This window comes from Ahaetulla prasina, chromosome 2 (genome assembly GCF_028640845.1).
Source record: "Ahaetulla prasina isolate Xishuangbanna chromosome 2, ASM2864084v1, whole genome shotgun sequence".
Taxonomy (NCBI): Eukaryota; Metazoa; Chordata; class Lepidosauria; order Squamata; family Colubridae; genus Ahaetulla; species Ahaetulla prasina.
The window spans coordinates 183,820,444-183,832,658 of record NC_080540.1 but is presented as its reverse complement, the minus strand read 5'-3'; the positions used below and the strand labels follow the sequence as shown (position 1 = coordinate 183,832,658).

Here is a 12,215-nt window from a genome sequence, read left to right as displayed (position 1 = left end):
TCCAAACTTAATAAAATGCTGCTGTCAGAAGATTGTTAGGAAGATTCAAAATATGATTGAGAAACATTGAGAATCAGCCTTATAATAAGACTGATAAATTGCCAGGTACCCCTGCTCTCTCCATTACTGAATGGTTGATTTTTTTAAAAATTATCCTGCAGCAACTCATGGTTTCTAGAGCATATTTAATTGACTGGACACATCCTATAACTCGTTTTATCGTGATTTTTTTGCCATCCCTACCTCCTGACATTTGGTCCAAATTTCAGCTATATGAAAAGGCCGAAGAACTAGCTGGTAAAAGTAAAGATACCCTTGAATCAAGCTGACTCCATCTGTGCAATTTTGGGGGCAGCATTATTGAAACACCTTACCATCCAATCCTCCAGGATGTTTTTTCAACTTTCCAGTCTAGATAATAACCTCACGTTCCAGATGGTCTTCCAAGTCATTTATAACTTGGGCCAAATCTACTTAGTTCTAAGAAGTTAGTTAAATGTCTCCACTTACTCAGGAACTGTCTGGTAGGGGAGTCCAGAAAAGCAGGTGCACTGTTAAAAAGATGGACATATGGAGTTTATCTGTTACTTCAGCTCTGGCTTGAGCCCAAACAATCATTTTCACAGTTTGCTTCATTTGTGACTTATCATCAGGGCCTTGTTCTGGAATACATTTCCCATTTCCTCATCCCGAATAGGCTTCTGGGTTCAAAGTGTGGTCTTTGGACTTTGCTCAGGTATGCCTACACCTCTGCTTCTAAAAATGTTCCTGACAGGTCTACAAGACAATGGGTCACTGACTTTTTTTTTTAATTTAATTTTGTCACAACAGTATACATAAACATTGTCATAGTAAAAAAAGAAAAACATATCATGAAATATATATACATATATACATATATACATATATACATATACACATACACACACACACACATACACACATATATATATATATAAGTAAAGGATATGCATAGCTATATTAATTAGAAATAATAAAGAGAACAATAGGACAGGAACGGTAGGCACTTTTGTGCTCTTATGCACGCCCCTTATAGTTCTCTTAGGAATGGGGTGAGGTCAATAGTAGACAGTTTTTAGTTGAAGATTTTGGGATTTTTTGTAGAGACTATGGAGTCAGGTAATGAGTTCCAAGCAGTAACAACTCTGTTGCAGAAGTCATATTTTCTGCAATCAAGTTTGAAGCGGTTGACATTAAGCTTGAATCTATTTTTTGCTCTTGTAATATTCTGATTGAAGCTGAAGTAGTCATTTACAGGAAGGATATTGCAATAGATGATTTTGTGTGTTAAACACAGGTCATGTTGAAGTCGACGTAATTGTAAGTTTTCTAATCCCAGGATTTCAAGTCTGGTGGCATAAGGTATTTTGTTGTTTTCGGAGGAGTGAAGAACTCTTCTAGTAAAATATTTCTGGACGCGTTCTATTGTATTTATGTCAGAGATGTGGTGTGGGTTCCAGACTGATGAGCAGTATTCAAGAATAGGTCTGGCAAATGTTTTGTATGCTCTAGTTAGTAGTGTAGAGTTTTTGGAAAAGAAGCTGCGTAAAATTAGGTTAACTACTTTTAGAGCCTTTTTTGCTATGTAGTTGCAGTGGGCTTTGGCATTTAGGTCATTTGATATGAGAACTCCAAGATCTTTGACAGGGTGAGGGTCGTCAGTAAGGTAATGACCATCAAGTTTGTACTTGTTGATAGGATTCTTTTTTCCAATATGTAAGACTGAGCATTTGCTGGTAGAGATTTGGAGTTGCCAAGTTTTAGACCAATCAGAAACTAAGTCGAGGTCTTCTTGAAGGGTAGAAGTATTGTTAGTGGTATTAAATAGTTTGACATCGTCAGCAAAGAGAACACAATAACTTGAGATGAGGTCACAGAGATCATTTATGTATAGTATGAAGAGCGTTGGACCAAGAACACTACCTTGGGGAACGCCACTTTTGACAGGAACAGGATTTGATATAGCGTTACCAATTTTGACCACTTGTTGTCTGTTTGACAGGAAGGCATTTATCCAATTGTGAAGAGGTCCTGAAATGCCGTAGGATTTTAGTTTGAGCAGTAGTTTATCATGTACTACTGAATCAAAAGCTTTGCAGAAGTCTATGTAGATTGCATACTTCCTGAATTCTGAAGCAAAGCCTCATTTTCAGGATATGGTTTGGGAAGGTTGGAGGTTGACTGTAGTAGAATCTTTTGAGTCTTTGGACAGGGCTCCTCCTCTTCTGGTGTCTCACTCAGTTCTAGTCTAATTCTAGCAGGAAGAGCATATCTACAATGGCTTCCTCAGTTAACTAATGATCTGAAAATAATTTCTGAATAGCAACAGGTCCAGATAATGATTGATCTTTGCAAATGCACTGGAGTTCATGGACACATTCTATTTCTTATTCTGGCCTGGCCTTTCTGTTGCTTCTTACAGGGAGGCCTTTATTGGCCCAGCTCTCACCCTGGACCTGAACAATGAGAAAGATGTCTTGATCCGACCACTTCATAGCAGCCTTGTGGGAAAGCAGCACTGCTTTGAGGTATAGAATAATTACATATTATTTCATCACTTGATTTAGTAATGAAATAATTCTACATTCTGCAAGTGATCCTGGAAATTCACCTACCTTCAGATTGAAACTCAATCTCCTGTTAATACTCCATTCATACATAAGGTTGTTCTGGCTAGATGAAGGACTTCAGGAAATTCTTGGCTGCCAGGATCTATAAAAGCCTATAAAAAGCTTAACTTGCACAGTATACCCTTTGTCACAGGGCAGCTGCAACCCAAAACATGGTGCTGCCTGAGCTGCATAAGTGTTCTCTGCTCTCTGATAGTCATGGTAAACCAGCTTGGTATCAAGATGAATATATTATATGAAGCCCTGCTCTTTTGGCAGTCATGAATCATGCGGTCATGAATCATGCAGTAAGCAGCATTTCAGCTGCTCACTCCTCTCTCACTTTGTTAATCCTGACAAAGGGACTATTACCCCTGAATGATAGAAGAGACCAGCCTGGCCCAGGGTATGTCTCAACTAGAGTTCTCCTCTCTTAGGTCCTGAGGGCTGGGGAACGCTACTGCTTTAACTGTTCATCTGCTGCTGAGAGAACCCACTGGATGGAGAACTTACGTCAGGCTATCCAGCCCAGTATGGTAAAGTAGTTTTGACTTGTACTGTTCATAAAATGGACATACTTTTCCATAGGAAACTCCTTTCACCCACACCACTTTCTTTCTCCCTGTATCTTCTCCCTGTATCTTCTCCTTATAAAAAATATTCCTTACTTGTCTCCTGCCATGGTCTCTGTTCTTGTCTCAGTCTTTCATCCAAAGCAGAAATTCTAGACTTTATGACCAAGAAGTCATAAGGAGCTGACAGGCCCCTCCAGCCTCTCCCACTTGTGTGTCTACCCTATTGGTTTGCCCTGGATTGGGCGAACCGATAGTGGTGGGGGTGAGAGGTTCCGCCCACCCACCTGGATGTCTCTGTTCATGCGCGTGCATGCCCATGAGCAAACTGGCTGCGAATGAAATTGAAACCCACTACTGATCTACCTGCTACTCCCACCAGCAAATTCTTAATCTTTCATCTGCTTTGGACCTAATCCTGTTGCCTTTTCTTTGTGACTTCACCTTCATATGTAAAAGTTTTGTGCATTACCACATAGTTCTAGCTGGTTGAGCTCAAGGGAGGGTCAAACACATCATCAGTCTTGAGTCCTTTCATGCCCATAAGAGATTTAAAGCCCATCGCATCTTGAATTCCATTGACTCTGATCTACCACTAATTTGTTTTGACCATTCAGATTCTTGGAGAGCTTTAGTATACAATAAACTTATATTCATTTGAACTGCCTGGACTCCTAATTTCCTACACTTGACAACAGTTGTCTTCAGTAGTTATGGAGGAAGTGTGGCTTTCATAGGAATTGCAGTCCAATACTTCAATAAAGGTGCCACACTACACAAGATGTAGCACATCTTGTTTTGCATCCAATCCCAGCTCTTAATATTGTCCCATGCATCCATTTTCCAGGACAACTGGCAACGGATGGAACACAGGTTAAGTCTTTGGGTATATGAAGCCCGAGACTTGTCTCCCAGGAAGCACTACCACTGTGAAATCCAATTGGATGGAGTCCTGTATGCCCGCACAACAGTCAAGCAAGCCAGCCCCATAGGAACTCTCTTCTGGGGGGAGCACTTTGACCTCAAGACTCTTCCACCAGCTGTCGAATTACAGGTCTGCTTGATACAGGAAGAAGAAGGGCTGTGGCCAAAGGAAAGCCCCAATGCCAGCATGTCTGTTCCCCTAAAGGAGCTGGCTGCTAAGCACCAGCCCTTGGAGAGATGGTACCCACTGGGCAAAGAGAAGCCAAACATGCCCACCCTTCGACTCCGAGGACGATACTGCAATTTCAAAGTGTTGCCCATTGTACAGTACAAAGAATTTGCTGAATATCTCACTTTCCATTATCGGGAGTTATGTGCTTCATTGGAGCCCAGCCTCAGTGCCAGAGATAAGGAAGAGCTGATGAGTGTCCTAGTGCGGGTCTTGCAAAGCACAGGCAAAGCCAAGGTATCATTTATTTTACTAATAGGCAGACTGGCATTAAGATCCTGGGAAACAACCTGATACCCAGATTCATCATGAGAATTTTCTTCATGCTGTCATGCTGATTTTTCCCTAATGGGCTGTTTTATTGCTAGATCACCTGGTGTTGTGGGATTATTCTTTTAGCTGCCAAGGTGACTCTCAGGTCCACAGGAGAAAAACCTGGTATCATTTTACACTTTCCCTGACATCCTGAGCCTGGATGAAAGTGGGTTTTAAATGTGAACACAGAACAGAATGGGATTTATTCTATTGACTCCCTTCCCATCTTCATTGCAGGATTTTCTCATTGATTTAGGCATAGCCGAGCTGGACCGTTTTGATGACCGGGAAGCTTTGATTTTTCGTGAAAACACGCTAGCCACCAAGGCCATTGATGAATACATGAAGCTGGTGGGAAGCCCATACCTGCTGGCCACATTAAGTAAGTTAACTTAGAAACTCTGTTTTTTAATACTAACAAAAATGCACTGAGGGTTAGTGCCGATAATCATTATTTATTTATTTATTTATTGTTCACACTTTTATACCGCCCTATCTCCTTAGGGACTCAGGGCGGTTTACAGCCATATAAAAACATATATATATACAGAGTAAAACATTAATTTTAAAAACTTATTACATAAGGCCGAATATTTAAAATAGAGATATAAATAATAAAACCCCATTAAAACCAGATTAAAATTTAAACATTTAAAAATTTAAAAATTCTAGTCCAGTCCTGCGCAAATAAATAGATGTGTCTTAAGCTCGCGGCGGAAGGTTCGAAGGTCAGGAAGTTGGCGAAGTCCTGGGGGAAGCTCGTTCCAAAGGGTGGGAGCCCCCACAGAAAAGGCCCTTCCCCTGGGTGTCGCCAGTCGGCACTGCCTGGCCGACGGCACCCTGAGGAGTCCCTCTCTGTGAGAGCGCACGGGTCGGTGAGAGGCATTCAGTGGCAGCAGACGGTCCCGTAAGTATCCCAGCCCTATGCCATGGAGCGCTTTGAAGATCATTACCAAAACCTTGAAGCGCACCCAGAAGGCCACAGGCAGCCAGTGCAGTCTGCGCAGGAGAGGTGTTACGTGGGAGCCACGAGGGGCTCCCTCTATCACCCGCGCAGCCGCATTCTGAACTACCTGGAGTCTCCGGGTGCTCCTCAAGGGGAGCCCCATGTAGAGAGCATTGCAGTAATCCAGACGAGATGTCACGAGAGCATGAGTGACCGTGCATAGGGCATCCCGATCTAGAAAGGGGCGCAACTGGCGAACCAGGCGAACCTGGTAAAAAGCTCTCCTGGAGACGGCCGTCAAATGGTCTTCGAAAGACAGCCGTCCATCCAGGAGGACGCCCAAGTTGCGCACCCTCTCGATTGGGGCCAATGATTCGCCCCCAACAGTCAGCCGTGGCTGCAGCTGACTGTACCAGGATTATATAGTAATAAGGTGAATTGTGAGTCAAAATGATAAGAGAAATCTATGTCTGATAGTAACCATCTCCCGCTGCTTTGGTTCTTTACAGTTCAGAGGGACCCTGAAAAACTAGCTAAATTCATCAATAGTATTGTTAGAATATGACTATCATTATGTCTTTAATAAGCAATGATAGGCTCATCAAAAAATCTGTCAGTGTTTCTAATTGGAGGCAAGAAACTAAGTTAGAAATACCATTGTGGGTTATGATTCAGAACAGAGGCTCTGCAAGCATCTATGCCATCCTAATCATCTAACAGTATCCTATGGGGGAATGTCTCACAGGTGATATTATAACCCAGCCAAACTTTTTGGAGGATTGCTGTGAAGTCGACCCAAGCAAATGCCCTCCCCGTGACCTGGCTGACAATCGCAACCATCTGCAGAAACTCTGTGAAGAAGTCTTCCTAAGGATTGCTATGTCCAGCAAGTATGTACTTGAGTATCAACCAGGGTGGTCAGGGAGTTTTCTCTCCCGCCATCAGTGAGGGGAAGCCAGATCTGCTTTGTAGAGGAATTTCTGGCCTGCTGATTTCCCAAATGGCTGAACCAAATAGGCCTGATTTAGGACAAGTCAGCATTCCAGAAAACCCCAACTCTAATTAAAAACTCCGAAGCAAGCATTTTCTCAAAGTTCCATTTGTTAAAGTAGGTATACTGGCACATCTGGGAAAACCCGAATCTGAGAGGTCCGGGTTTTCCCTCAGTAAATCAAAACCGCCAAAACCATCCCCTCACTCATCAGTCCATCATATGCTCCAATCAGCATTTGTCCCATCTCGAGACATCACTCCAACCACGCCTTCTCCAGATGCAGGATTGTCCTGACCTTGACCAAAAGGAAGAATGCTATTTTGTCTAAATACATTCTCTCTACTAAATCCCCCCTCCTACTTTCCCACATATGAGAAGGTGGTAGCGTGGAAGCTTATGGGCTAATATGACTTCCAAAGCTGACAGGACCTTTGGTGGCTCATCTAGCACACAGCCTATAGGCCCAAATGAACTAGAAAAATGGCTGTTCTGCTAGAATAAGTTTAGCATATAAAGTTAAGTATAATGAGTATACATTTGCAATTTACCTTATCTTAGTGTAAGCAGCTCACCTTCACATGAAAGTATACGAAAATGACTTTGCAGTAATAAGTTGAATTGGCTAAAAGTGAGATCCTCAGATGTTTCTGAGCAAAGTGCCTGGGCTGGCTATAGGCAAATTATTCTGTTTGGTCACTCCATCCCGACCCAAGCATACTCTGAAACAAAATTCAATATATCCAGGCAAGGTTGTTTAGCCAGAAGACATGGCTGTAACTGTCTAGATCAGTGGTCACCCATATACTTTTAGGCTTTCTTTCACCTGTCATCTCTTTCTCTCCGCAGCTCCTTTCCAGCTGAGCTTAACGAGATCTTCACAGCCTGGCAAGAGGCGTGCCAGTTGCGGGGCAAGGTGGATATTGGCCAGCGACTTGTCTCTGCTTCTCTATTCTTACGCTTCCTTTGTCCAGCCATTATGTCCCCCAGCCTTTTTGGCCTCACACAGAAATACCCCGATGACACCACCTCCCGCACCCTCACCCTGGTGGCCAAGGTTATTCAGAACCTGGCCAATTTCACCACGTAAGTAACTACATCCCTGGTTCAGAATTCTAGAAACTTGACATCAGGTACAAACTAGAGCTTCAAAAAAAGATTGGACAGCCACGATGGAAAAATGTCTTCTGCCCTGGGCATGGGGTTGGACTAAAAGATCTTCAAGTCCCTTCCAGTTTTTTGATTCTATGAGTCTAGCCTGTCCCATGAAAAAGAGTGCATTAATCATCAGAGCAATGTCATTATGTGCTTCTGTGAGCACATGCAGAAGGTACAGAAGGCAGAGCAGATTTTGAAAAGGCATCTGGAAGCAACAGACTTTCCAATTATGGAACTATGCAAAAGCAAAAAATACAATTATTGTTTAACTTAATGCATAAGATAACAAAATACATTTTTTTAAAAAAAACTAATAACTAATATGAGTCCAAGATGTCAAAAAAACACTTTTTAAGAGCTGAGGTGGTGTAGTGGTTAGAGTGCAGTACTGCAGGCTACTTCAGCTGATTGCTAGCTGCAGTTCAGCGGTTCAAATGTCACCAGGCTCAAGGTTGACTCAGCCTTCCATCCTTCTGAGGTGGGTAAAATGAGGACCCAGACTGTTGGGGGCACTATGTAAAAGCACTATGAAGTGGTACATAAGTGCTATTGCTATATTACTAAAGTGGGGATGTAGGGAAAATAATTACAAGAATTATAGTCCTCTATTTGTTTCTCCTTTCAATGAATTGGCAGTCAGGATTTTGAGATCTTCCACATGTTAGTAATGATATAATGCATAATAATCTAAATCTGATTACCTGAATCTTTGCACAACTACACAACTGTATGTTAAAGTGTACCTAGCTCCATATGACTGAATTGGAATTGCAGTCATAATGATATTTTTTCTTCCAGGTGATTCAAATAGATAGCCATTATTGGCCTCCATTGTCCATGAGTTTCTCTGCTGTCTTTTAAATCTATACAATTGTAGAGCACCTGTTACATTTACAGTTGTAGGGTAGAAAACAGATCTATTACATTTATGTCTTGCTTTGGAGGTTTCCCATCAACTTCTGGTTGGCACAGGACAACATTAAAGATGTGCTGAATAGCTGGGATGTTTGTTTAATCTAGCTGGGTTCTTCTTAGGCTTATAGTGGCCTTATGAGGAACTAGGTCGGGAAGAGGGGTTCAAATGTTTTCAGTCACAGAAACTTTTTTTTTTTTAAATCCTAGAACGCCTCATCCAAAAAATAATGCCTGTGGTTTGTGTGTATTTGTGTGTGTGAGAGAGAGTGAGAACGAGTTCTGTGTTTCCAATAGAATGGAAGGGATTGGAAGGGAAGGGAAGGGAACAGTACAGTACAGTACAGAACAGAACAGAACAACAGAGTTGGAATGGACCTTGTAGGTCATCTAATCCAATCCCCTGCTCAAGCAGGAGACCCTATACCATTTCTGACAACTGGCAGTCCAGTCTCTTCTTGAAAGCTTCCAGTGATGAAGTTCCCACAATTTTTGAAGACAAGCTGTTCCATTGATTGATTGTTCTCACTATCAGAAAGTTCCTCCTCATTTCTAGGTTGAATCTCTCCTTGATCAGTTTCCATCCATTATTCCTTGTCTGGCCTTTGGGTGCTTTGGAAAATAGATTGACCCCCTCCTCTCTGTGGCATCCCCTCAAATATTAGAACACTGATATCAGGTCTCTCCTGATCCTTCTCTTCACTAGACTAGCCATGCCGATTTCTTGCAACCATTCATCATATGTTTTAGCCTCCAGTCCCCTAATCATCTTGGTTGCTCTTGTTTTGACCAAAACTGCATGCAGTATTATAGGTGTGGTCTTAAGGCTTTATAGAGTGGTATTAGTACCTTACTTGGTCTTGATTGTATCCCTCTGCTAATGTATCTTAGGATCGCATTGGCTTTTTCGAGTGCCGCCACATACTGCTGGCTCATATTTAATTGGTTGTCTAAGATTCCAAGATCCCTTTCACAGTTAAGCCTGATTTCACCCAGTCTATATGTGTACTTTTGATTTTTCTTGCCTAAGTGTAAGACTTTACTTTTCTCTACACTGAATTTCATTTTTTAGATAGGGCCCAGTGTTTAAATCTGTCAAGATCTATCTGGATCTTGAGCCTATCATCTAGAGCAGGGGTGTCAAACTCATGTCATCATGGTGGCGTCATGTGATGTATTGGGACTTTTTTCCCCTTTACTAAACTGGGCATGGGTGTGGCCAGTGTGTGACACATCCAGCCTGTGGGCCAGGAGTGACAGCCTTGATCTAGAGTGTTGGCTATTCCTGCCAGCTTAGTATCATCCACAAATTTGGTAAGTTCCCCTTCTATTCCCTCAATTAAATCATTTATGAAGATATTAAAGAATACTGGGCCTAAGACCGAACCTTGTGGTACCCCACTGCTTACTTCCCTCGATGTAGACGTAGACCTATTAAGGACTACTCATTGAGTATGGTTTGTCAGCCAGTTACAAGTCCATCTTGTGGTGATGCTATCCACTCTATCCCACTTTTTCTAGCTTACCAAGAAGTAGGTTATAGTCTATTTTGTCAAATGCCTTGCTGAAGGCCAAGTATATTATGTCCACAGTATTTTGCTTGTCTACTAATTTAGTCACGATGTTGATGAATGAAATAAGAATGGTTTGGCATGATCTATTTTTAACAAACACATGCTAACTTCTAGTTATTACTTTACTCATTTCTAGATGTTGGCAGGTCTGGTTTTTTTATTATCTTTTCCAGTATCTTCCCAGGTATTGATGTTAGGCTGATTGGTCTGTAGTTTCCTGGATCTGGTTCCCCCCCCCCTTTTTTTTTTTTTTTTTTTGAAAATGGGAACCACATCAGCTCTTTTTCAGTCCTCTGGTAGTTCCCCAGTGTTCCAATATTTTTGAAAGATGTGGTACAGTGGTTCTAGATGACATCTGCCAGCTCCTTCAGAACTCTGGGATGTAATCCATCAGATCCCAGTGATTCATATTCATTATGATCAGACATTTGTTGTATAGATGCCCTGACTGTGTTTGAATGGAATTCCCCACCCCACCTCCATGGAACCCTGATTCTGCGAAGCACAGCTTCAAAAACCCTGAACTGGGTTATTGTTTAAACTTACTTTGCTGATTAAGTACACAGAGAAAAGTTGTTTAGACAATGACTCTATGGCAGGACTGGGAACCAAACTCAGCCCAGTTCCAAGACCATCGTAATGCCTTGGAAAATGAGAGAAAACCTAGATGCCTATGAGACTTTCTATAAAACCTTACCTGTATCCAAGTCCTTCAAATATTATTATGGTATTTAAGTCTGACTCTGGGCTCTCAAACCTAATTGTCAGTTTTGGAAGACAATTTTCTTTTTTGACAGGAACCCTGACACTAACTATATAGGATATTTTCCATTGGCATCTATGCTGCAAGGAACCATCTGCTCCATAAAAGGCAGGAGTCAAGCTGAAAGAGCAGGGAAGATCTCATGGTGCAATTATTGGACCAGAAGGCAAGAGCTGAGCAGCTGTATATTAGAATAGAATAGAATAGAATTTTTTATTGGCCAAGTGTGATTGGACACACAAGGAATTTATTTATTAGCCAGTTGCACTGCATTGGCAGCCTGAGGGACAGGGGAATCCACTGACTTTCCCAGTTCAGAAGATTAAATGGATTGTCTCAGCAGGAATTATAAGTCCTCCATCTGGGCAGCAGTACCAGTGGCAAAAGGGATGGATCTACAGGGTCCAGCCATTCTTCTCTCCATTACAGTGACATGGTATTTCATTTCCTGTAGGTTTGGGGAAAAGGAAGCCTATATGAGTTTCATGAATGAGTTTCTTGAACACAACTGGTATACCATGAAATCATTTCTCAGCTGCGTTTCAAGCCCTGGTAGTACCATAGCATTGAGTGCCTATAATGACTCAATTGACCTGGCCCTGGAATTGTCCATCCTTCACTCCCTGCTCTGCAGCATCTTCTCCACTCTGGAACAGGTATCAGCTACTCTTGAGTGGGGTGGGAGTGGGGGTAGGTGGGTGGGAATTCTTATGATAAACTAGCCTGCTTTCTAGTGGCAAGAGGCCACACAAGCTTTTTTGCATCACATCCACAATGGTTGGACCTGTTCATATGTGGAAACAACACATAAACAGGTACGTCTGTGGACTTTTTACTTGAAATTGAAAAAATGAAACTTTGATTTTAAGTTTTGGTGATTTTTGTTATTATAGAAATTGTTTAAAATATCATGAAATGCAAAGCAAAGGGTTGAGCTTGCAATTTATTTGTATTTTACTGCATTGAGAAAAGTCAGAAATCACTAGCAATTTTTCTTTGCATTTCTCTTTTTTTCTGTTCTCTAATTTTTGTTTTTGTTTTTTGTTTTTCTTATCTCATAGTGAAAGTTAATAAAATCTTTCAAATAAAAAGACAGAAACAGATGTTAAAATTTAGGGCTCAAGCCACCAACTATTGTCTCAAATCAAAGTCTTCTGGGATTGGTTTGAGCCCTTGTTGTCTGCGTGCTGCACACCAAAAA

The 12,215-nt window shown here is 41.7% G+C and overlaps 1 protein-coding gene across 1 annotated transcript in view; it reads left to right on the top strand.

Moving 5' to 3' along the window:
- The window catches only part of RASAL3 (RAS protein activator like 3), a 78,994-nt gene that overhangs the window by 39,458 nt on the left and 27,321 nt on the right, over positions 1–12,215 (top strand). Inside the window, exons 7-13 of the mRNA XM_058171759.1 lie at positions 2,444–2,549; positions 3,068–3,166; positions 4,050–4,592; positions 4,908–5,052; positions 6,362–6,506; positions 7,457–7,693; positions 11,469–11,670. Coding sequence (XP_058027742.1) covers positions 2,444–2,549; positions 3,068–3,166; positions 4,050–4,592; positions 4,908–5,052; positions 6,362–6,506; positions 7,457–7,693; positions 11,469–11,670 — 1,477 coding nt within the window. The remainder of the gene's footprint in view (positions 1–2,443; positions 2,550–3,067; positions 3,167–4,049; positions 4,593–4,907; positions 5,053–6,361; positions 6,507–7,456; positions 7,694–11,468; positions 11,671–12,215) is intronic.